Source organism: Crocuta crocuta, unplaced genomic scaffold (genome assembly GCF_008692635.1).
Source record: "Crocuta crocuta isolate KB4526 unplaced genomic scaffold, BGI_CrCroc_1.0 scaffold95, whole genome shotgun sequence".
NCBI classification, from domain to species: Eukaryota; Metazoa; Chordata; class Mammalia; order Carnivora; family Hyaenidae; genus Crocuta; species Crocuta crocuta.
Genome location: NW_027530971.1, coordinates 13,443,074 through 13,469,749, shown reverse-complemented (window position 1 = coordinate 13,469,749; position 26,676 = coordinate 13,443,074). Strand labels below are relative to the sequence as shown.

The following is a 26,676-nucleotide window of genomic DNA, read 5'->3' as shown; positions in this document are numbered from 1 at the left end:
CTTAAATATGTAATTTTAACTTCTTTTCATAATCTTTTGAAACAGGGACTATTATTCTTATTTTTCAGATGTAAAAACTTGCTCAATAATCAAGCAGTTAGAAAGTGGCAAAATTGCAACTCATGAATGTCATAGAATTATTGTAAGAACAAAAATAACTAATGCATATATAAATATTGTGGCGTGCACTTCATCTATAATCCCACAGTGTGAATGTTAATATTGTCAATGTTAATATTGCCTCTGACTCCTTCATCCCCTATAGGGTTTAGAACTCAAAAGCTTAGGACTTGGGTTTAAAGGACTTGGTCCTTAGCACTGTCAATATCAATATTTTTGAGGTAAAGAGGCTTTTGTTTCGCTCATCTGGAAACTCAGCCACCACTTATGGTGTCATTTCTGTGAGTCCTAAATTCTAGGCACTACAAGTTAACTTTTGGAACATAGCATGTACACAAGTCAAATATTGATAATTACCTTTTCAGGTTAGTGTCCAAAATACATAAAGAACTTACAAAACACCACACCCAAAAAACAAATAATCCAATTAAAAATGGGCAGAAGACACAGATAGACATTTTTTCAAAGAAGACATAAGATGGCCAGCAGACACATGAAGAGATGCTCAAACATCGCTCATCATCAGGGAAACANGCCCTGTATCAGGCTCTGTGCTGACAGCTATCTCAGAGCCTGGAGCCTGTTTCGGATTCTGTGTTTTCTCTCTCTCTTACCTTCCTCTGCTCATGCTGTCTCTCTGTTTCAGAAATTAAAAAAATAATAAAATAAAATAAAATGAAATAAAATAAAATAAAATAAAATAAAATCCCATTCATGGGAGAAGTTATTTAAACAATTGACAGTTGAACCAGGAGAAGATTAACATAAAAAAAACTTTTTCTAGGAATGTTGCAAGTCTATTAATATGAGCACATTAAATCCTTCTGTCTTGCTTTCATTAAATACACAGAGGTAATCTATAACATAAAGAAGAGAGAAAAAACCAAGTATTAGTAGGCAGAAAACCCGAGTTCTAATTCTGATTGCCCTCTGGGTGTGTGACCTTGAAAATTGAGTCAGTTCATGCCATTGAAACTCTATTGATTTGGGATGTTGAATATTAATATTTGACCATGTATTGAGCTACTAATATTTGGACGGCACTTAAATATGTAATTTTAACTTCTTTTCATAATCTTTTGAAACAGGGACTATTATTCTTATTTTTCAGATGTAAAAACTTGCTCAATAATCAAGCAGTTAGAAAGTGGCAAAATTGCAACTCATGAATGTCATAGAATTATTGTAAGAACAAAAATAACTAATGCATATATAAATATTGTGGCGTGCACTTCATCTATAATCCCACAGTGTGAATGTTAATATTGTCAATGTTAATATTGCCTCTGACTCCTTCATCCCCTATAGGGTTTAGAACTCAAAAGCTTAGGACTTGGGTTTAAAGGACTTGGTCCTTAGCACTGTCAATATCAATATTTTTGAGGTAAAGAGGCTTTTGTTTCGCTCATCTGGAAACTCAGCCACCACTTATGGTGTCATTTCTGTGAGTCCTAAATTCTAGGCACTACAAGTTAACTTTTGGAACATAGCATGTACACAAGTCAAATATTGATAATTACCTTTTCAGGTTAGTGTCCAAAATACATAAAGAACTTACAAAACACCACACCCAAAAAACAAATAATCCAATTAAAAATGGGCAGAAGACACAGATAGACATTTTTTCAAAGAAGACATAAGATGGCCAGCAGACACATGAAGAGATGCTCAAACATCGCTCATCATCAGGGAAACACAAATCAAAACTACAGTAAGATATCACCTCACACCTGTCAGAATGGCTAAAATCAACAACACAAGAAACAGCAGATGTTGGCAAGGATAAGGAGAAAGGAAAACCTTTTATACTGTTGGTGGGAATGCAAACTGGGGCAGCTGCTCTGGAGAACCGTATGGAGTTCCCTCAAAAAGTTAAAATAGAACAACCCTGTGATCCAATAATTGCTTAAGTATTTACCCAGACAATACAAAAATACTAATTCAAAATGATACATGCACCCCCATGTTTAGAGCAGCATTATCTACTGCAGCCAAATTATGGAAAGAGCCCTCATGTCCACTGATTGATTAATGGATAAGGAAGATGTGGTGTATATATACAATGGAATATTAGTCAGTCATAAAAAGAATGAAATTTTGCCATTTTGAATGACATGGATGAAACTAGAGAGATTAATGCTAAGTGAAATAAGGCAGTCAGAGAAAGACAAATACCATACGATTTTGCTCATATGTGGAATTTAAGGAACAAAACAAATGAACAAAGGGGGGAGGGGGAGAGAGAGAGAGAGAGAGAGAGAGAGAGAGGAGAGAGAGAGAGAACGAACCAAGAAACAGACTCTTAACTACAGAGAACAAACTGATGGTTACCAGAGAGGAGGTGAGTGGGGTGGGTGGGTTAAATAGGTGATGGGTTTATGTAGTGATGAGCACAGGGTGATGTATGGAAGTGTTAAATCACTATATTGTATACTTGAATCTAGTATTATACTGTATGTTAACTGACTGGAATTTAAATTAAAAAATTTTTTTTTCAAAAACATTACCCTTTCATTGAGCAAATCTTTTACAATGGTTACAAAAGAATACACTCTTAATGTATTTGAGAAGCATCTTCTTTTCAAGATGATACTGTAACCTCATGATTTTTCTCTTTTTTCTCTTTTCAAAATGACTTTTAAAATTCAGAAATCTCTTTCAAATAATGGAGCAATTGTGTGGGCTTGAGTATTCTTATGGGCTGTATTTATTCCATTTAAAAAAGCGAAGGAAATGAGAAAGAACTTTCCTAGTTGAATTAAGTTAAGCCTTCCAAGTTATGGCTCTGGAAATATGACACTTTTTATTTTTTTGCCGTTAAGTTTTACTTCTGACTTTTCAAATAAGCTTTTAAATTTGATTTTGCTAAGATCAGCTATCAGAAAATATTTTTGCACTTAAGCAATACCCTTTTTGAGTGTTAAGAATTTCTGTCTGAATATGAATTTCCTCTAAGAATATTTTAGACTATTTGCCCTCAAAAATACAAGGAATGTTTAGTATAATAGCTCAATGTTTTCAACAATAAAGCTGTCTTTTTTTCTCCAGCAAAGGAGCTTTGCTCATTGCATAATGGTCTTTTCCATGATTGTGGAAAGACAGAGGAACACTAAATGCACATGGTTTTTTGCCAAAATACCCAATTATTGGGTTTCTTTCATAACCAAAAGGAGAAACTAATTTTTTATTACCTTTACAAAACCATGACACAAACATGAAGTTCAGAAATGCTAATAACTTTTCATCTTCTTTGTTTTCCCATGGAAAGCCTTTTTCTAGTTAGAAAAACTTTCTCTAGCTTCTTTTTAATATTATTTTTAATACACTGAGTGACTTTATAGTCAGCAATGTTCTGTTCCTTTCATACTATGTTTTAACTAGTAGTTTCAGTCTCCTTCTACATGTACTAAATTGTTTTGAGCTATTAAGGAAAAGATAGAGGAAAATTGATACCTCTGATCATCTATTTTTTTCTGTCTCTTGTTCTTTTCATGCCAGAGTGCCAACATGCGAGCTAAGGGGGAAGGAAGGAGGAAAAACAAGGCTTGTGGAAAACCACAAATAAATTAATTTTCTCCAATTAGAACTGTATTTTCTTAGTTATTCTGTGACTGCTTGCGTCCAAATCGATCACGTTATCTAAAGATATGCCATATACATATAATTGATATTTTATAACTCTTAGGAAGAACATAGACAATATTTTTGACAGCACAAAATATGCCAAGACATTTGACAACTAGAAAAAACATTAAACCCGTTAGCTGGTGTGTACAAAAACTCGCCAGGTCTCACTGGTTTTGGCCCCACCTTATGTAGGATTTTGCAGATCCTTTCCCTTCTCAGTTTAAAGAATTTTCTTCCCCCAAACCATTTCTCCCAGGCTTTCTTTCACAATGTCCTCTCTTTTCCTATTGCCACCTTTTTGCTCCATACTAACAATTACCCCATAAATTCTGGCAGTTTTTCCAGGTTTGTTAACAGAATTTTATAAGTAAATAACTTAGCCTTATGTAGACACTCCAGCCCATTTTCCTTAGAATTCTCAGGAAGAAATCAAGACCCAGGATTCCCATCCTCATCTTCCTAGTTTCATTCTAGAGTACTGGTTACATGCCAGATACTGTGCTGAGTGCCCCGGACATGCCATCTTTCATTCCCACGGTAACCCTACAAAGTTTGGTATAATTGTCTCTATTTTACAAATGAGAATACTGAGTCTAAGGCATAAGATGCACCTGGTCCCAGCTAGAGACCAGCACAGCTAGAATATGAACCAAGCTAGAATATGAACCAAGCTCTCGGTGTCCCCAGGCTATGAATTTTCCATAGGTCCTGATACTTCCCTTCTTAGGTTCCACCTGCCCCATGCTAGTCAATGCTGTTATAAAACAATGGAAATTCTGGAGGCTTCCCATCTACTCATCTAGATAATTTTTTAAAGTTTTATTTAATTAAGTAATCTACACCCAATGTGGAGCTCAAAGTCCTGATCCCAAGATCAAGAATTGCATGCTCTTCTGACTGAGCCAGTGAAGCACCCCTTAAGAGGTCATTTTTCAGTGTTCAAGTCTTGTAATAGTTGCTTATGCTTATGAGTGTGATAAATTCTATTACTAAGCACTTGACAGCCATAAGAAAATCTGAGAGTTCTACTTGGGATAATTTAGGAAATGTATAGAATATACTTAGTTATTATTTAGTACAGCTTGGTTCCACAGTGCTTGTGCTTCTTTTATCAATAGCTCTATATTCTTCTTTCTGATATAATTCTCCATCCTGTATTAGTACTCTACTAGTGACTAACTCATGGTTGTAAAAGACGCCAGATGAACAAATTCTATCTTAAATTCTTTGTTAGTTGATCTCAGTAGTGTAGATTTCTGACTTCTGTTCAAAATCTAGTTCTGTGCCCTTATTTTCCAGATACGAAGCTATGAGTCTTTGGTCCTTTCATTTCAAATCTATGGATACACATAAGTGGTCTGTTAACAGGACTTTTTTTTCCCCCTGTCTTTGATTTCATTGCATTTATATCATTGACCTTTGCTTCAAAAAGCATTCAACAGTCTCTAACAGAGGGAGACCATGAAAGGGGGTGTTGTAAAGGCTTTATTCTGTAAAAGAAGTCACACAGGGAGAGCTTTATATTTGCCGAGTGATTTAATTCTTATACATGCAGAAATTGGCGATGGGCCATGAGTAACATGGAAAGCACTACTAGTGTAATCTCATGACCAAACTTTCCCACTCCCTTCTATATTTAAAAAGAGAGAGAGAAAAAACATCTCCTTTCCCATTGTTTTAAAATCTACCCAGGAAAAGTGAAGCATGGTATCTATACTAGGCAACCACTTTATCGGGATCCATAAAGTCACTCATGGATTTTTTGTTTTAATCAGCAACTAAGGAGCACATTCTCCAGGGAGAAAGCTACCTGCTTAAATCGATCTTTTGAGTGCGCAGAGCAGAATTATGATGGGAAAGTCCACTTATGGGAATAGCAACTATTTTGAGAGTACTGGCTATGTTAGGATTATGAGATATTACAAAGTGATTAGGTATTCCAAGATAATATCATTTTCTTGTAGGTTGGTGAGTTTGGCAAACACTGTCATTAAAAGTAACTGTTTATTCTTCCATATACTGAATAATCCAATGCACGTAGAGAAATGAGGAACAAACATATTTTGATTAACATTCTAAAAGCCTTAGAAATTGGCTAATAAATTGTTGTTAGCCATTCTTTGAAAAGCACATTATATCCTTCATAATTTTCTGCAGTAGAGTGAGATTTAAATCGACTAGTTCCTTCTTGTTGAGTAAGAAGATATTCCTGCACTTCATATTTGATGATTACAGATTTACTTTGATAGATCTTTAAGTACCTTGGGATATTCTTGTGTGAGACTGTGTAAGCGTATGTGTGTGGGGTTTTTTCTTTTTTTTTTTTTTTTTTGTGAAGTTACTTAAGAGACATTGCTTGGTAATGTACATTTCTTTTTTTTCTGTTTTTAAAATGTTTATTTATTTTTGGGTAGACAGAGAGAACACAAGCAGGAGAGAAGAGAGAGAGGGAGACACAGAATCTGAAGTAGGTTCCAGGCTCTGAGCTGTCAGCACAGAGCCTGATGCCGGTCTCGAGCCCACAGACCATGAGATCATGACCTGAGCTGAAGTCGGATGCTTAACTGACTGAGCCACCCAGGTGCCCCTGTAATGTACATTTCTCTTGCTTGTCTAAAATCAAGGCTTGTCTTCTGCACTATGATCAGTATACATTTCATTTAAGCTTTAAGCATAAAAATATTTGGGCTTGCCTCTCTGGGAACCTTGGACTTAGTTAGGCTGCCATTTCTCTTCAAGCAGTGAGAACTCTTAGCTTTTGTTAAGGAAGACCTGAAATTTACTGACAGTAAGAAAAAAGACCACAGTTTATTCTGGGCAAGACAGAAACAGCTCACTGGGGTAAGAACCTACATAAATGGTGAATTGTGGTGCTTGGAATCTACAGAATGAAGCTTGATACCCAAGTAGGTATCAAGTTATTTGGCAGGCAAATTTCTTGTACAAATTTAGATTTAGGCTTAGGGAGTGGTAGGTGGCATGGTATAGTAAGAAGAGTCTGGCTTTGTACAAATCAGCCTGACTTAATAGGTATGGACAGTAACTTTGCCCCCCTCTCCTGATTTCCCTCAGTAATAAAATGAGGATTATGACTTCCACCTAGTAGGGTTATTTTGAGGATTAGAGAACATACATATGTTTACTGATATCTGCCATCAACAAACAATGCTCATTATTTTATCATCATCTTCAGCAGCAGGACTCCTGCTTTCAGATGCCTCCATTTTACATTTTCTGTAAAATTACTTGCTAGCCAAGCAATTGCATAACCTAATACTAGACAGCTTTGAGAGAGGAATACAGAGTTTGATGGGTGACTTTTCAGGATACAAGACTTTAAAATATGTAAAGTATATATTATTTACATAAGCCTGGCTTCCTTTCCCTTCTGGACTGGTTTTGTTTGAGTAAAGCTCTAAAAATGTTCCATGTAGAACTGTTTTTCTACTTTTCTACTCCTTTTTGGCATAGCCTGGGACAGTGCAGAGAACTGTAAGTAGGAGACAGAAGTAAACTTTGACTCTAGCTCCTCAAGAGAGTTTTTCTATGGATGAAAGCTTCATTATTTAGCCCAGGGGATGCTGATGAAAGAGAGAGGCATATCTCAAAAAAAAAAAAAAAAAAAAAATCCTTAGGTTTGTCTACTACAAGTAGAATTCATATGGTTGGAAGTTGCTTTACCTGCATTCTGCAAAGTTCAGCTGAGAATTCCAGGACTCTCAAATGTGGAACTTCTGGTTTTATTATAGAAATGGGAATACGGGATTTATTAGGGGATTACTTTAACTGATATGTCTAAGAGCTGTGCAAGTATTCACAATTTTAGCCTGGGCTCTTGAACTAAAAATAATAACCCTTAGGGGGCTCACTGTTAGGAGCTGAATCTCTAAAAATATTATATTGAAAAGCAGTTTTATCTTAAATTGCCTCCCATCCATTGTGACTGGTGCCAAAATATACTCAGGTAAAGTCTAAAAATTTCAAGTTCAGAATAAGCATGTAAAGAAGAGTCACATTGTGAAATAAGGTATTTTTCTTACTTTTCTTATTTATTTTCAAAGATCTTACTTTTAAGTAACTTCTATACCCAAGTTTGAGGGGCTCAAACTATAAACCTGAGATCAAGAGTCACATGCTCTACCAGTTGAGCCAGCCAGGCACCCCTATTTTTCTTACTTTAGATTCTAGTCTTCTTTTTTGGGGGGTTGGCAATCTAGAATTTTTTATATGAATTTAATCCAGAAAACAATGGAGGTCTCCATTATCATCATATTTACTTAACTGTAAATTCCAATTTAGTTACCAGAAATATGACTTTAAGATAGCCTGAACCTAAAGTAGAAACTTATATTATTTCTAGCATCTAAATGGATACTGACTGACATATTCATTAAGAACTTAGTCTTCATATTCAGAAGCTAGGCTGGATGAAAACCAAATGGTGCTTCTTCTCTTCTCCATATTGGGAAGGGAAGATGCTAATGGGACTTTAGAATGATCCAGGAATGAGAGGTAGCAGTGGTACTGTTCTACGCCCCAGTGCTTACTAAACAAAGATTTCTAAGCATTTGGGATGTATGTTCCCATGACTCCTTTATCGTTATTTTAACCTAAGTGCAGAGGATTAAATTGTCAGAAATGATTAGTGTTAATATGCTAATTGAATTTATATAGTCATGAAGTTGCTCAACTTCCAATTAAAACAAAAACAAATACAATAATTCTAGTAATTAGAATCTAGTTGAAATACTTCTACACGAAGATCATCTGTGTTGGGATGTTAGGCAACAAAACTTTCAAATTGATTTACTTTTGTTCATTGTCTTTGCTTTTACTTGCAGTTCTGGGAGGTGCCAGTGCAAAGTGGGCGTCACCGGCTCTACATGTGATCGATGCCAAGATGGATATTATGACTTTAGTAAGAGTGGCTGCTTGCCCTGCCGATGTAATAATCGGTCTGCCAGTTGTGATGCCCTCACAGGTACACACTTTCCTTAACTTGGTTATGTAATTGGTCCATTGTTCTCTTCATAAATTTCACAAATCATATTGGTTGGGAAGCAAAGAAGACTATATGAACTACAAGTCCAGAAAGGGTAGAACTCTTCCTAAGTAAGCGGATGATCATCAGCCATTTTATTCCCAGGGGACATTTGCTGATTCTGGTCATAGGCTAAGGAGCAGGAATTCTTGAGGAAAGAGGCACAAGAAGAGTTTTTGGCAGTTGTTTGCGACTCATATGATGGATGGGAAACTAGAGGAGCCATAAAGACTAGGCCAGTTTTCTCACAGGACATTTGCTGGTTGTTCAGGAGACGAGAGGCTGACCCAAAGGGTATGAAGAAGTCTCTCAGTCTTATGGTGCTATGGAGACAAAATCCCTTTAGGAAAAGAGGCCCTGCTACCAGATACAAACATCTCTCTCTCTCAGGACATTGCCGGATTCTGAAGTGCGTGGAGGGAGACCCGAGTGGTACTGAATCTGTTGTGGGTCTCTCAGGTGTGAGGGCCTTCAGGCCTGCTAGGCTCTACGTCAACAGCCTTAGGCCATGACCAAACAGTGATGAACCGTAGGTGAGCTGGCTTACACTACGACTGCAGTCCATCTTCAACCTGTCTCAATTTCTAATTGGATCGAGGAGATTCCCTCATTATATCTGCCTAACAGAAAATGGGAGTCATCTGTGGCTCTTCTATACACTGTATCGGTGTAAAATCAAGGCTACTTGACGATGCTGAGGAGGGAAAATGTGACCAAAAATAAAGAGAAAAAATAAACAATGGAAGCAGACCCACAGATGGTCCAGATGTTAGAGTTAGCAGAGAATGCCTTTAAAATAACGAAAGTTATTGTTTAAGAAAATAGAGGAAAACCCAGAAAATAGGTAAAATGAGGCAAATTTCAAGAGAATTGGTATCTATTTAAAAAATTAAATCTAGGTCAATCTAGAACTGAAAAATACAACATCTGAAATGAATAACTCATCGCATGCGTTCAACAAAAGATTATTCACAGTGAAGACAAGGTTTGTAGAGGTGAATACCGCTCAGTTAATAATATCCAACTGAAGCACAGAGAAAAAAATGCAATGGAAAGAACAGAGCAGAAAGACTTGTGGGACATAGCCACAAAGACTAGCAAAAATGTAATTGGAGATTCAGAAAGAAAGGAGAGAGATTGGGGCAGAAGCAAAATTTAAAGAGATAATAGCCAAGAATTTTCCAAACTGGTAAAAGACGTCAGCCCAGGATTCAGAAATCGCAGCAAACCCCAGGCGGTAGAAAGCAAAGAAAACCACACTGAGGCCAACTATTAAACTCTAAAGACTCGAATGCTGAGAACAAACTGAGGGCTGATGGGGGTGGGAGAGAGGGGGAGGGGGGTGATGGGCATGGAGGAGGCACTTGTGGGGATGAGCACTGGGTGTTATATGGAAACCAACCTGACAATAAACTATTTAAGGAAGAAAAAAAAAAACCTCTAAAGACAATTAACTCTTCCAATGGTCAGTTTTTCTAAATGTGAGGATTAGAAATACTTCCTCAGAAACCTTTTTCTCCCCAACAGAAAAATCAGGACAGACCAGTCAGACAAGTAGAAGTGCTTTTATGAAAGTGGGCTATCAGACTATTTGAAACTGAAAGTACTCTGGAAAAACCTGTATTGAAAGTTTATTCTTAATTTTAGACCTCTGGTCCATGGTGAAACAAACTCATTTAGAGGAAATAGTGTTCCTTTTTTCTGTTCCATGATCTGGTCCCTGGCTACTTACCGGTTCTCTCTTGTGCTGTTCTTTTTCTCTGCTGTCTGTGATCCAGTCATACTGGCTTCTATTCCTAAAACAAGCTATGTTCCCTTTTCCCAAAGTTTTCATACGTGACTTTTCTCTGCTTAGAATGGTCTTTCTCCCACTGCAGGCCCCTTTGCCTCATTAAATCATATTTTTCCTTCAGGCCTTCCATCAAAGTTTACTACATCAGAAAGCAGTTCCTGACACTCCAGGCTGAATGACAGTTCCAACTGTGCACTTGTGTTTTTTGTCTCAGTACTCATCATAGTCTATAAATATTTGTTTATTTGTGTTTATGAGTCATATATGGCTTACTTACTCCATTGTAAGTTCCATGAGGGTAGGGGCAATACTAGTTCTGTCCATCATTGTACACAGTCTCTAGCATGGAGCTTGGCATGTAGTAAGTGCTCAGTAAATGTTTGTCGGGTAAATGAACAAATGAATGGAAAAACACACAGGGGAAAGAAACATTTCAATTCCGGTTAACAACAGGAATGCTTCCTGCTACTGAGCATGCCCAGGTCTTGTACGGTAAGAAAGCAATCTACACTGCTGATCTCACTTCTGGTTTTCCTTGCAGCGATGAGATAGCTGTCTTTAATGTCAAGTAAATCCCAACCTGTCCTTGCTCAAGATAATTTAAGGCAAAAGAAATCCATTCCATGATTGCGATTTCTAAAATCAGTTAGTAATAAGAGAAATAAATGGCTTCTCTGTCTATAAATATAACAAAAGTGGAATCCAACGTGAAGTGATGCAAATACTTGATTTAAAACTGCAAGCTTAACCTAGTCTTTCCTTTTGTCTCAAAGGAGATTTTGGTTCAACAGAGCTGTGACATGGCTGCCCTCTGGTGGCCACTTACTATGTTTTTACAGACCTTACTTTTCCCCTCCGTAGTCTTTTTTCTACACCTTGTGTTTTAGATGAAGCAGATTTTAAAGTAACCTTTTTGTGATGAAATATATTGGGGAAAGACATTTGGGAAAACAGTTTCACAATGTGTCAGAGTCTTAAAAATACTTCCCTAATCCAGTAATTCTGTTTCCAGAAGTCTATTCTGAAGAAATAATTCTAAATTAATAAAAAAAAATGTGTTCAAAGATACTTACTAAAGTGGTAGTTAGAATTCTAAAGAATTAGACAACCTCATTTCTATCAACAAGGGATGAAGCAAATTATGTCTTCTGAGCAATACATGGTTAAGAGCACAGCAAATGCAATCTTGAGTTTACCTTGGCCAAATTACTTAGCCTGTTTTTTCTCCTAGAAATGCAGGATAATAACAGTAACGGTCTATGGGTTGTTGTGATGATTTGGTGCAATATATTTCTAGAGGCTTTAATACAGTGCCTGGCCCATTGTAAGCAATCAATAAAAGGCAACTATGAAGTTGTCATTAAAATGTTTTAAAGAATGGTACAGAGGCACCTGGGTGGCTCAGCCGGTTAAGTGTCTGACTTCAGCTCAGGTCATGATCCCATGGTTTGGGGGTTTGAGCCCCACATTGAGAGCCTGCTTCATATCCTGTGTCTCCTTCTCTCTCTGCCCTTCCCCCCCACACTCTCTCTCTCTCTTTCAAAAATAAACATTAAAATTTTTTTTTAAAAAAGAATGGTGTATAACAACATGAGAGACTGATAAAAGCAGAGCATGAAATGACATGGCCACATATTTAGACTGTTTAAAAAGCAAAAGTTAAACTTCTATACATAAAAAAAGATTTTAAGGAAAAGTATTCAAAATCTTTTTTAAAAAATTTCTTTAATGTTTATTTAGTTTTGAGAGAAAGAGACAGAGAAACAGAGCATGAGCTGGGGAGGGGCAGAGATTGAGGAGACACAAGATCCAAAGCAGTCTCCAGGCTCCGAGCTGTTGACACAGAACCTGACTGACGCGGGGCTCAAACCCACGGACCATGAGATCATGACCTGAGTTGAAGTCAGACGCTCAACCAACTGAGCCACCCCGGTGCCCCAAAAGTATTCAAAATCCTAATGACAGATTTCTTATGATTTTTTTCTTCTTTGTACTCTCCTGTATTTTCTGGATTTTCTTTATTGAGCATATCTTTACATTAAAATGGAGGTGAAGGACTATTATTTTTTAAACTAGCACTTTATATTCCAATAGTGCACCTTTTAAGACTTCAAGGTACTTTCATGGACTCATAGTGTCCCATGGTGAACTATTTGACCTCAGCCCGAGTTGAGCACTCCATCACTCCTTGATAATTGTCCTCCCTTTAGGATATCACACTTTCCTACTTTGCTTTTTCCTTCTCAGTCAGCTCTGCTGGATCCTCCTCTGTTCAAGAAAAGCACTGGAGTGCCTTAGGGCTTAATCCTTGATGCGTTTGTCTCCTCCATTTGTACTCTGTGTAACTGGTCTCGTTCAGTCTCTGTAACTGGTCTCGTTCAGTCCCCTATATTTAATTTAAATGCCATCTACATCCCCGCTGACTACCAGATTTACATTTCTCCCTTCACGTTCACACTCACAGATCCAACAGCGCCCTTGACATCTTCATTTGAATGCCTTAATTGGCCTCAGGACCCTGAGATGTCCAAACAACTCTTTCTTCTGTCCTGGAAGCCAAGCATGCCTTACCCTAGTGTTCTCCATTTTGGCGACTGACACCATTAGCTGGTTGCTCACTCCAGAAGCTTGGGAGTCATATTTGGTTCCTGCCTTCTCCTTAAAGCAAATATCAAATCCATCAGCAAGTTCTATCAGCCCAACATTCAAAATACACCGTGGATCTGACCACTGTCTATGACCTTGGTTATTGTCATCCTTGTGCAAGCCCCTGTCACCTCTCTGAACTACTGTGACATCCTCTGATCTCATCTTATCTCTCTGCCTCCTCTCTTGCCCTCTCACCCCAGATCCTCACCCCACCACATAACAACCAGAATGACCTTTTTAAAATGTGAGACCAGATCATGCCATTCCTCTGCTTAAATCCTGGAATGGCTTCCCTCCTGGAATAAAATTCAAACTTCTTTCTAGGGTTACCATGACTTTACATTTTTGGGCCTCTGCCTTTCTCTCTGGCCTTATCTTCTGCCAGTCTCCCTTGCTCACTTAGGCTTGACCTTCTTTCTTTTGGACAGGTGGAAGTTGGCCTTCTGTCTATAGAGAGGATCGGGCATTTCAGCTCACAATGAAGCACATGGCTGTATTTCTGACAGGTTTATATATAAACTATGAGATGTCAAAATAAATAAGGACAAGGCTTTTTACAGGTGGTGATTTATGTTTTCAAAGCATTGTCACTGAATTTGGTTGAAAAGGAGCCCCACATTCTTTTCTTTGACTGGTTGTTTTCTTGGTTACCCTACTAGATTTGTTTGCTGGCTAGCCAGCGAGCATGAGATCATCTTCAGGAAACTNTCCCTCCCTTCCTTCCTTCCTTCCTTCCTTCCTTCCTTCCTTCCTTCCTCCCTCCCTCTCTCCCTCCCTCCCTCCCTTCCTTCCTTCCACGATAATGCACTCCTTTGGCCATCTTTCAGCAAAGAGAATGTGAATTTCAAGGCAGAATTGTTGTATTTTGGGAGGTTCCAGGCAGAGTATAATGAAGTTAAACTTCAGCTTATTTTTTTATATATCATTTATCATAAAAGAAAGATCCTCAACTTTTAGATTTTAAAGGGAACTTCGATTTCATCTAGTACAGATTTCTTAATTAATAGATGAGGAAATTGAAGCATAAAGAAAAAACATTTGTCTTATGGAGTAGTTTTTTGCCCTTTGAAATATTCCCATTACATGAAATCATTAGCCCAAGAATTATCCCATTTTACAGAAAAGTGAGGTTCAGAGAAGCTCTTTACTGAAGGTGACACAACTGAGAAGAGGTTCAACTGGGAATGGAAGTCAGATCTGACATTAAATACTGTTCCAGTTTTCTTATGTTCCATTGCCTCCCAGAGAGGAGTTATAAGCTGTTAGAAAAGCAAATTCATACTATCCGTTCCTCCTGGATATGGATTTGAAAGGTTATGATCTTTACGGTTATTACAAAAGAATTTCTTCCAAGTTTCTCATGGGATGTTTTAAACTTGCTTAAGTTCTTGAAATATTTTTATAATATACATGTGATACAGTTTATAATGTATTAATTTTGTTATCAGAAAAAAAAAAAGGACAAGGGGCTCCTGGGTGGCTTGGGCAGTTAAGCATTGACTCTTGATTTCAGCCCAGGCATGATCTCATGGTTCATAAGATCGAGTCCCACATTGGGCTCTGCACTGACGGCGCCGAGACTGCTTGGATTCTCTCCCTGTCTCTCTCTAGTGCTCCCCAGCTAGTGCTCATGTGTGCTCTCTCTCTCAAGATAGATACAGAAACTTTTTTTTTTAAAAAAGAAAAACATCAAGACAGTAAAAATAAAAGGGATACATATATACCAGAGACACGTGAAAATCGGAGGAGAGAAACACCCAAAGGACTATTGCCCTTGCCCTCACAGCTCTTGATAGCATTCTGCTGTGTCTGTGTCTGTCTGTCTGTAATTTATTACTTTTCTTTCTCTGTAGCTCTGTTCCAGGTGCATGCTATTTTCGAAGCAGTGTAATGAGTCATGTTATTATACTTGTTTTCATCTTTTCATTTGAGACAACAACCTTATTTGCCACATAGGGTTATTTTTTTCCTCACTGACTTCTCATTGCCAGGTATTTCTAAAACAAATAGAAATAAATTCTTCTCTAAAAATGTTTTAATTGTTATAATTTTATAAAGACATCTATATTCTAATATAAATGGCTTAAGAGAATGCAATTATATTGTGATAAACACAAAGGCTTGAGATCCTCTCTAAAATGGTAAAAGGCCCCAAAGCACTAAGCATGTTGGCCCAATACCGTTGTAGAAGCAAAGTGTTAGCAGCATATATATTTGCCATTTTTAAATAAGAATAGCACTGTGGGGGCGCCTGGGTAGCTCAGTCAGTTGAGCATCCGACTGGCTCAGGGTGTGATCTCACAGTTCATGGGTTTGAGCCCCACGTTGGGCTCTGTGCTGACAGCTCAGAGCCTGGAGCCTGCTTCTGATTCTGTGTCTCCCTCTCTCTCTGTCCCTCCCCCACTTGCACTCTGTCTCCCTCTGTCTCTCAAAAATAAATAAATGTTAAAAAATTAAAAAAAAAAAGAATGACACTGTGACCTTTTCTTGCTCCATTAGTCACATGCAAATGGCATGTTATCGAAACACATCTTGCCCCAAGCATCCATATTCTGTTACAGAATTATTAACTTTTTTGAGGTATTTTTAAAGTTCAGGACTTTATCAGAACTTGCTTTCTTAAAAATTATTTCCATGCACATTTTTATTAGGGGGAGAGCAGATGGCCAGAGTTTACACAGGATGCAGGTTTGACTTCTCCAACCTGCAGAACACTTTGACATTTAAGATTAACTTATTTGTAGGGCCCAAATCTGCAGTTTCTTGGTATGTATTTTTTTCCAGCTTTTTTTATTGTCACAAAGATACATAGCTAATGAGGGATCAGGATATAAGGTCTAGAAAGAAATCAGTACCAAAGTGTTTATCACTGTATGAGGATATACTGCTCCTTTGTTATATGTGTGAGAAGTGTCATTAACACTAACAGGCCTTAAAAAATTATATGATTAGGGACATCTGGCTGGCCCAGTCAGTAGAGTGTGTGACTTTTGATCTTGGGGCTGTGGGTTCAAGCTCCATGTTGAATAAGTAGATTGCTTACAAATAAAATCTTAAAAGAAATTCTATGATTAAAACTGACATTTCTGTGCACATTTGATTTACTTCAAAGTTCAGTGTTCAGATAATAAATTATTGAAGCTATCTTTTCCCATCAGTCATTGAAGTTTGGGGGAATTCTGCTGTAATCACTTAAGAATCGAGATGTGCCATGTGGGTTAATAACATTGTCACTATTTTGGTTTTCCAAACCTTGCCCTAGTGTCAGATCATTTTATTTCACAACCTCAGTCTCTCTCCCCTTTGTCATAAATATTTCACTTGTAAGGAAAAGAAATCAAATGTAACTGTTCATGGATAGCCTGAGCACTTAACTGTGTTTAGCTTATCAGGTAAAACTTCATTGTCTTCCCAGGTTTCTGTCACATGTTCTCACTCCTGTAATAGCAGAGAGGCCCCGTGCGTCTCCCCAGCCTCCTGAAGAAGGGACATGGGGGCGCCTGAGTGGCTCAGTTGGTTAAGCATCTGACTCTTGATTTCATCATGATCTCCTGGTTCATGAGTTGGAGCCCCGTGTTGGGCTCTGTGCTGACAATGCGGAGCCTGCTTGGGATTCTTTCTCTCTTTCTCTCTCTACCCCTACCCCGCTCTCTCATGCTCTCTGTAAATAAATAATACATAAACAAACTTAAAAAAAAGGAGGTGTAAATCACACCACACTTTTCCATTTTCTGTTTTCAGATATTATGCTCCTTCAGTGCCTATAGAATATGTTCACTAACAGGGTAGCAAAGGAACAGTACTACAAAACACATAACTTGGCTTTCCTCCTTCTTTTTCATTTTCTCTACTAATGAATTGTGTATTTTTTAAAGTATTTATTTATAGGGCACCTGGGTGGCTCAGTTGGTTAAGCGTCTGACTTTGGCTAAGGTCATGATCTTGTGGTTTGTGAGTTGGGGCCCCACATCAGGCTCTGTGCTGAGAGCTCAGAGCCTGCAACCTGCTTTGGATTCTGTCTCCCTCTCTCTCTCTACCCCTCCCGCCTTGTGCCCTGTCTCTCTCATAAATAAATAAACAGTAAAAAAAATTCTTAAGTATGTATGTATGTATGTATATATTTATGGTGATCCCTACACCCAACATGGGGCTCAAACTCACAACCCTGAGATCAAGAATCACATGCTCTACCAACTGAGGCAGCCAGGTGTCCCTACTAATTCATTGTTTTTCCTTTGATCTTGAATTTTTAGAATATAAAAATGTATGGAAAATAATATGACAATACCCATGTACCTACACCTAGAATTAATAAATATTAACCTTTTGGTATTTTGCTTAATATATATACAGTTGTATATTTGAAATAGAAAATTTCAAATAAAGTTGGGAGTCCTCTGTGTTTTTTTCCCCTAGACTCATTTTCCTCCTTCCCTCCCCAAGGACAAGCAAAGCATAAAATTCAACTGTACTCTCTCAGTCCACACCTGATTTTTATTACCCATTATATGTATATATCCATTTGCTTACTGTATTCTGTATTCATTTGCTTATTATTGCTTAGTACAGTTTTTTTTTTTAATTTTACAAGATAAGTACTCTCCATCCGTTCTCTATCATTCTGCAGTTTGCTTTTTTCTTTTTAAAAAATATTTTTTTAAATGTTTATTTATTTTTGAGACAGAGAGAGACAGAGCACGAGCTGGGGAGGGGCAGAGAGAGAGGGAGACACACAATCTGAAAGAGGCTCCAGGCCCTGAGCTGTCAGCACATAGCCCAATGCGGGGCTAGAACCCATGAGTGATGAGATCATGACCCGAGCTGAAGTCGGATGCTTAACCGACTGGGCCACCCAGGCACCCCTGCAGTTTGCTTTTTTCAACCAACCTTGTTTTTGAAGTTCATGCATGTTCATACATATAGTTCTAGTTCATTTATCTAATTACAGTATCCTAACTATGAAAATTGTACAGGTCATTCATTTTTGAATAGATTTTTAGGCTGTTTTTATTTTTTTCTGAAAAAATCGTTCATCTGCTTTCTATATGTTGTCAGCAATCAACACAGACTTATTGCTACTCATGTACCCAGCCTTTCCCTAGAGTTCACAATCAAGTAGGGGGCACAGAATTTACAGACCTGGAAGTCTGTAGAAATGAGTGTAGAAATAAGATGGGATGGAAACTGAACTCTATTAATTCCTATTGGCTAACTTCTCCTGGTTAACTCTTAAGGTCTCTTGGTTGCAGGTATGATTTATTTAAAGTTATTGTGCTTTCAGAGTGAATCTTTAACTTCCTAAAATAATTTGCTTCTCTTAGGTGCTTGTCTAAACTGCCAGGAAAATAGCAAAGGGGATCACTGTGAAGAATGCAAAGAAGGATTTTATCAGAGTCCTGATGCCACAAAAGAATGTCTTCGCTGTCCTTGTTCAGCAGTGACATCTACAGGCAGCTGTATCATAAGTAAGGTCTTTCTCTAAATCTTCATCTTGAGAGGAAAAATCAGCCAGTCAGTTATCAATTGATGTAAAGCGCACTGATGAGTGAAGTTCTGTAGGGTGCTGTAGGGGAAAGGGAGTTTTAAAAATAGCAAAAGTTTTTCTTTCTAGGCATTTGCAACCAAATCCAAATCCAAATACATAAGTGAAATGAGACTTGAGGGAGAGATGAAGTTTTTGTTAAGATCATATTTTATTCCATCTGTCGTGACTAAAGAAGGAATGCAGAAGTTATGAGAGTGTCTAGTTATTATAATGACTCATATCCCTAATGTAAGCATCTTTCTTTTGTTCTCTACCTGAATAGAATCTCTGGAGGGCTGCATTGTTTTCACAATAAGCTGGACAATTAAGACTTAAGAAATAAGGTGTAGATCTTTAGTCTCTTTAAGTTTGAGAGCAGACAGTAGGGAGGGTTCATAAACCTTTTTGCAGACCAGGAATTGCTTTGCATTCATAATTGTAGCTCAAGATGGTACTAAATTACGTTGACGTCCTCTCTCTCTCAGAACTGGATGACTTGGAGCCTACATGTGTCCAGTGCAAAGATGGTTACACGGGCCAGAATTGCAACACATGTGAAAACGGCTATTACAATTCCGACAGCATCTGTACCAAGTGCCAATGTCATGGCCACGTGGACCCAATCAAAACTCCAAAGATTTGCAAGCCCGAGAGTGGTGAATGCATCAACTGCCTACATAACACCACTGGGTTTTGGTGTGAGAACTGCCTGGAAGGCTATGTCCAAGACCTCGAGGGAAATTGCATCAAGAAAGGTAAAACTTCACCTAAGGTGGTAAATATAATATCTAAGCCTAGCAGTGAAAATTTCAGGACAGCTACCTTTAGCTTTATAAAATCTTCCAGTCACACGAGAGGAATTTTCTGGAAATAGATTTTCATAGGTATTTGCCTGAAGGGATCTCCTTCTATTCCTGCTGCTCTCCTGATGCTCCAAAGCCAACTCCAGAAATCAGAGCCTCGCGACAAAGTCATTGCAGGGTTCCCACATTTTCTCTTCATCTATTTTCATTTTTATGTTAATAATTTAAAAGTCCTCTCATGTCTTTTATCCTTTGCTTCTATATTCTCGTCACTTCCAGCGACCATCAAAGGTCTTTGGAAGCAGGGATCTGTAATCTGGTTAGACGTTCCAGCTGAGAAACAGAGAGTCCACCATAGCATCTGTCCTAATTTAGGGCCTGAGTTTTCCCAGGTGTGATGGAGGAAATAGTAATTATATTCCTTTCGATTTTTAAAAGAAAAAAGTTGTTCGTATGGCAAAAAAAAAAAAAAAAAAAAATGTTTCCTGCAGGAAAGGTCAGTAAAGGTTTAGACAAAAATCAATGATTGGAAATTCAGGATGAGTTAGGGATATTCAGGCTTTATTAGGTCACAGAGTGATTAGACCATACCCTTCTAGAAACCACTCTCTGATAATCTGGCAGATGCTGAATACTGGACCGAAGGACAGTTGGTCTGTGGCAAGTGTCGTCACCTCTGCCATTTTCTTAATATCCTTATTGTGTTGTGATCAGGGCTAAGAGGCTGAACGCAGTCGCTAGCCTGGAGATCCTGTTACTTGGGTCTCCTTCCCATTCGCAGGCATGCTTCGTCCACGCTTAGCTGGCAGCACCGTGGTGGTTTTTCTTTTTAGCCACTAGGTAAAGTAAAACATGTCTCGTCTCGGGATAGATTCCTGTGTCTGGCTGTGGTGATGAATTATAATGATGGTAACAGTCATTTTATCAGCTGTCTATGATGCACCAAGCCCTGGGAGCATTACATGTGGTAACTAGCTCACGTAACACTCCCCAGGAACTCTGCAAAGTAGCTATTATCATTCCCATTTTACAGACGAGGAGCCTCGGTGTTAAAAAGATTCACTTACTTATCTGTAGCCACACAGTTCTACCTGATTCCAAAGCCTGTGCCGCACCGAGTGCCGCATTAGCACTCTAATTCTAAGATGGCCACAGTCTCCGTGACCGGACAGTTACCACACACACAATTAAAAGAAGACTTTTTTTGTTTTTTTTTGTTTGTTTGTTTTTTTCTCTTGGCTGACATCAACTTTGGACATTTAAATTTTGTCTTTCAGAAGTAACCAGAGATACAATTTTTCTTACTCTGTTTTTGCTTCCTTTGAGGAGAATCTCGCCCTTATGAAGTGCCACCAGGCATGTTGAACTTATTTTAGTTCAAATGATTGTCTTTTTATTCCTGTCACTTTTAGCCAGTGATCTAGGACTCAGTACTGAGATATTTACTGCCTTTGCAGGAATTTGTATGAATCTACCCAAGAGTCAGGAAGGATAGGAAACTTCAACATTAGGATTTTCCCCAAGATTTTCTTATGATACATTTTGGAGAACAGCCATGGATGTCATAATCTAGCTTTCTAGACCTTGATTCTTTTCACTATATTTCTTTAAAAATTATTTTTAACTTGCATTATCTTAAAGCAGACTATCATGTCCACATCCCACATCAACTTCCACTCCCATGTGTATTTCTTTTATTGTTTCTCAAAACTAGATAATTTTGTCTTTTACATTTCATTCTCTGTTTTTATTTTCAGAAGTTATTGTTCCAACACCTGAAGGTTCTACCATTTTGGTTTCCAATGCCTCTTTGACCACATCAGTGCCCACCCCTGTTATAAATAGTACACTTACCCCCACAACCCTGCAGACTATCTTTTCCGTAAGCTCTGCTGAGAACAGCACGTCAGCTTTAGCTGATGTTTCGTGGACCCAGTTTAACATCATCATTTTGACAGTGATCATCATCGTGGTGGTGCTGCTCATGGGATTTGTGGGGGCCGTCTATATGCACCGGGAGTACCAAACCCGGAAGCTCAATGCCCCTTTTTGGACCATTGAGCTGAAAGAAGACAATATCAGTTTCAGCAGCTACCACGACAGCATTCCCAATGCAGATGTGTCAGGGTTGTTAGAAGATGATGGCAACGAAGTGGCTCCCAATGGGCAACTGACCCTGACGACACCCATCCATAACTACAAAGCCTGAGGAGCCGGAACTGTCATCCGGGATCGTTAGACCACATTGCTTCCTAAGGCAGCATCGACCGGGCCAGACGCGGCCTGAGCAGTTTGCTGAGAACGCAGAGGCGTGTATGCACCTGAAAGTTTCAGGTACCAATGTGTAATGCACTTAGCCTATCACTCTTAGCTTCCCCGTGACGATCTGAAGCAGTCACTGTCAATAAGGACTTGTAGTAAAGTATATTTTTGTACCCAGAGACAGGGGAGTATAGAAAGGCTGAACCCCACAATGCAGCCCACATCTACTTTGACCCCCAAATAGACTCCTGGGGCAGTGCTCACCAAACCAGCGGAAACACGATGATGGAAGTGGAGGGGACGGACTCCAGGAAGACCTCATCTCCATTCCTGAAACACCTTTTTTAAAAGGAGGGTCAGGGATGATATTCCTTTTACTGTGCTAAAAGACAACACCGCAGGAAAGCTTACTGTCTGGGCTGTCTCCCAATAAACAATCTCGATTGTTTCCAGAATAGGAGCAGAAAAGTCTCAAGAGGGTCATTAGAAAGTCTTGATTTTTCCTTCCCAAATTCTTGCTCAATGGTAGGATCCAAGCACAGGATAAGCTTCTAATGGTAGAAACAGGAAGGTGACCTCTGGGAGCAGGAAGCTGATGGTTCTCTGTAGGGTCTCAGTGTAAATGATGAATTGTCTGAAAATAAGGACTGTTCCCGCCTCTAGAGAAATAAGGTGTATATAGTGAATGTAGCATATCTGGTCAACATTGTTATTTGTATCTATTTGTAAAAAAAAAAAAATCGTGTCATATTTTATCATCTAGAAACTATTTGTACAGCAGTTAATGGCATTGTAAAAAGAACATACGGGGATTGGTTAAAATAGTGTAACATAGGTGGCAGTACTGCTGGAGCTGGGACTCTGGTGAACGTCAGTCATTTTTAGTCCCTCTTTGGACACTGTTGAAATTTATAAGAGGTTGAATGTTTCCAAACTTTCTTTCCCTTTCTCAGTCTCAAAGTAGAGTTACATGTCCTTTGACTTACTAGACATTCAAGCAATAGATTTTTAAGTCCGTGATTGTTAAGCTGGGACACAGGCTGTACTCTCTAAAGTACTCAGATGATTAGACATTAGCCGGTCTATATATTTTACATAGATCAATGTAGAACAGATCCTCACAAGAAAAATGTTTTTAAATGGAAAAGACAGTCTTCCAAAGGAATTAGAAATATTTTAGTTCCAAAAGAAAAGCCATCATGTCACTTGGGATCACCTATTTTCCATGCCTGTGAAATATTTGTTATACTCTTCCTCCCCGCTCAAAAAAAAAATACCTTCCACATTTGAACATAGCTTATCACCCGTGAGGTATCTGCCATCTTCCTGCAGGGCTCTCGCTCTGCTGTGTGAGGGTGGCTCCGTAGCTGGCTGGGTACAGTCAGTCCTGGCTTTTAGACACAGGGTTTCGCTGGAGGCACCTACTGTTGCACTGTAAGGTATTGACAGGCTGTGTGTTAAGCAAGCCAGGAAAAGCAGCCAGAAGTCAAATATAGATATTTATTAGGAGGAACAGCAAACTGTCAAGTGGTGAGAAAAGAAGTAAAGATTTGTTAGATTAGACCTAGAAAATCCAAGTTGACAACCTTGCCTGCCTTCCCTAGAGAAAAGCCTGGAATTTGTTCATCCCTCTGTAAGAGACCCCTCGGCTTTCTCAGGATTTACACATGGTGTTCTGGACGATGGACACACAGATGATCCATTTCTGTAACCTGAGGTGCTCTGAGTATTTGGCCATGGCTCGTGAGAGGAGAGGATACATTACGTTACATTATATTTAAAAAAATCAATGGGTATTTCTAGAGCCCTTTGCAGTTCACAAAGCACATTTCCACACGTGTCCTCTGTTCCTTACCATAGCCCCCTAAGGAAGTAATTATTGTCCCCATTTTATAGATGAGGTTAACTGTCTCATTCAAGGCTGTACAATATGTCATTATTAGGCTTGGAATCAGGCCTCCTAACTCTGAAGCACATATTCTTCCAACTCTAGGCCAATGTAGAAACTGCTAGCCATGGACAGAGAGGCCGGGAGGGAGCATCTTGTCTGTGAATGTTTCTAACTTCGTTAGTACAAGGGACAGTCCAGGGCCATACAGCTGGAAAGGGTTTTGTGGGAAGGACACTGGAAGATTACTGTCTGAAGCCAGGATTGGTGACAAGAAAACAAAACTACCGGTTTTTGTGCTTCCTTAAAGAGAATTAATCCTGACGAGCTGAGTGGGAAACAGGTTTTCCCCAGCAGCCTCCACCTACACATGTACAGACTGAGCACTGCGCAGCTCCAAGGGAGGGGGCCTCTCTCCCTGACTGCCACCCCTCAAGCTGAGGAGTTGAGCATGGTGAGAGATAAGCACTGGTTACACAGAAGTAACTGTGAGTGTTTGTCGGAGTCTAAGAGCCAAAGCGGAATAGTCCAGATTCTGGCCATAAAGAGATTGCTTGCAGGATATCTTAAAAAGGCATTGTAAGCATTGAATCACAAGGAACGTTAACCTCTAAGTAATCAGTAACAGTTCCTAGGTCAGGTTCTTAATTTTTCCCAATGTAAAAAAAACCAAAAACCAAAAAACAACAACAGTGAGGTCTTAAAACTTGTTTGAAATGATGTTCTTTAGTGTCGCTTGCTTTTTGCTGGTGGAAATAATTTTGCTCAAGAATACAAATCAGTCGTGAAGGGATCTACCAGCAAAATCAGACTAGGAAACTACTGTGGAATGAATTGCAAAATATTCGTTCCTCTGAAGGCAGGGTCTCCCTGAGCTATGGCGCTTCACGCCAGGATCCTGTCAGTCTTCTAGAAAGATAATATCGGAAGACCTTTTGAATAAGGGTTAGAAATGTGTTTATTTTTGATTAAGACTAGTGTGGACCTAACTGATAAATGACAGATACTGCTATTAAGTGATCATTTTATCTCCATTCATTCATTTTCATAAGCCCTGAGGTATTTCTTTTTTTTTTTTTTAAATGTTTTATTTATTTCTAGGAGAGAGAGAGAGAGAGACAGCGTGAGCAGGGGAGGGTCAGAGAGAGAGGGAGTCACAGACTGAAACAGGCTCCAGGCTCTGAGCCGGCAGTCAGCACAGAGCCCGACGCGGGGCCCGAACCCACAAACCGCGACATCATGACCTAAGCGAAAGTCGGACGCTTAACCGACTAAGCCACCCAGGCGCCCCAGCTCTGAGGTATTTCTGACAGAAGCCCTAGGTAGTGTTGTTAAATATGTCTGCCCTCCCTTATTTCCCCTCCCTCCCTGCACTGGCTAGCTCCCAGACGTCTCTGATGAATGGAATTTCTCCAGTTACAGAGAAAAACGGTAATAAAAACTAACGCTTATTTATACTAAGGTCCTCTGGATTTACTGGGTTACCACTCTTAGGGATAACCTGCATTTTAAGAGAGAACAGAGCAGATGTGACGTGGGAGGAGAGAGATTTGGGGGGAGAGGTCAGATTATATGGGTACTCTCTCGCCCTAACATTCCCCAGAAAACAGATCATTGAAGCAATACTCACTACCCCACTAGTTCATTTTGGTCAGAGAGTGCCTTCTGGACATTTAGCCCTTCTCGCGCTGTTTTGAAGGCAGAGAGCTAAAGCAATAGAATGTCTTCCTAAGAGCCTCAGTTGGGACGGAGTTATTCGATCACTCACCATGGTCCTAGGGTAAGCATAACACCACTTGTAACGAACATTCCCTTATGCTTCTTATGCTTTGACGTACGTGGGTAGGAGTTGAATCTATGCATCTCAAGGAAAGAAAGCTCTCTGATAAAAAGTTCAGAGAAGTACAAAGCAACCCCACCTAACCTGTTAGAGCAAGGAACGCATTTCTGGCCTCATCCATGAAGAGCTTTGGTCCGTTATGATCTTGATGGCATGGGGTTTGGGAACTGACATGAGTTTGGTGTGTGCAGGGGAGTGATGGAAGGTTAGCACAGTTTTCCTCTTTAACCCCAAGCCAGTAACCATGCCGAGGGAAAAAGCAGGAAGAACACACCGATTCATCCAGAGACTCGAGATCACGTCAAATGGACCGAAGGCTATGGATGGTTAAAATGGCAGCGGTCGAATGATGCTTTTTCAAAGGCAGTTGGGAACCCCAGTTACTTGTTACTGATACCCAGGCAAGAGTTGTGACAGTGGCGAGCACGGGGGCTCAGGGTGTCGGAGCCAACTGAGCCCAAAGCCCAGTGATTGACAGAGCCGAGTTTTAGTGCTAGGCACCTGCACTCTGCCATAGGTTACATCTTAGCCCGGGCGATTAGGGGATGTTCCTGAAACATTAAACTCCTATGTATGTCACTAAAATTCTAACACAAATTGTAAAAGCGTGTCTCCTACAGATGCTGTACTAGGCTTCATGATGCATTTCTAAATTTGTGTATGATTTGAATATATGAAAGAATTTATACAAGAGTGTTATTTAAAATTATTAAAAAATAAATGTATATAATTTGTACCTATTGTAGATTTGTTATTTTACTTTCTTTGCGTGTGGTCAGTGTTGTTGGCAGTCTTTTGATATATGTCACAGAGCGTCTGTTTTTCAAACCACTTCATGAAAATCTTGGAACCCTTATTGATTTACTATGCTTTTTGTTTTAAGTTCCTTTAAGTAATGCTTTCCACTTAGGAACAAAAATTTCATGAGATTCCCCCTCTTGGAACAAAGCAAAACAACCTGACGGGGGAAAAAACATATATCAACATATATTCTTATTTGTACTTTTGCACCTTATGAGATTCATTGGGATTTCCATGAAAATTTTAAAGAAAAAACTTGCTCCTTTTAAATTTCTTTTTGATACATATAAAAGTTTTCATTTCTTCACTTTAAATCTGAATGGAACCAT

At 39.0% G+C, this 26,676-nt stretch overlaps 1 protein-coding gene across 1 annotated transcript in view; it reads left to right on the top strand.

Moving 5' to 3' along the window:
* Positions 1 to 26,282, top strand: part of MEGF9 (multiple EGF like domains 9) — an 87,150-nt gene extending 60,868 nt beyond the window's left edge. The window contains exons 5-8 of the mRNA XM_077769775.1: positions 8,589 to 8,728; positions 18,551 to 18,694; positions 19,239 to 19,508; positions 21,314 to 26,282. Coding sequence (XP_077625901.1) covers positions 8,589 to 8,728; positions 18,551 to 18,694; positions 19,239 to 19,508; positions 21,314 to 21,765 — 1,006 coding nt within the window. The 3' untranslated portion in view covers positions 21,766 to 26,282. The remainder of the gene's footprint in view (positions 1 to 8,588; positions 8,729 to 18,550; positions 18,695 to 19,238; positions 19,509 to 21,313) is intronic.
* Positions 26,283 to 26,676: the final 394 nt, after the last annotated feature.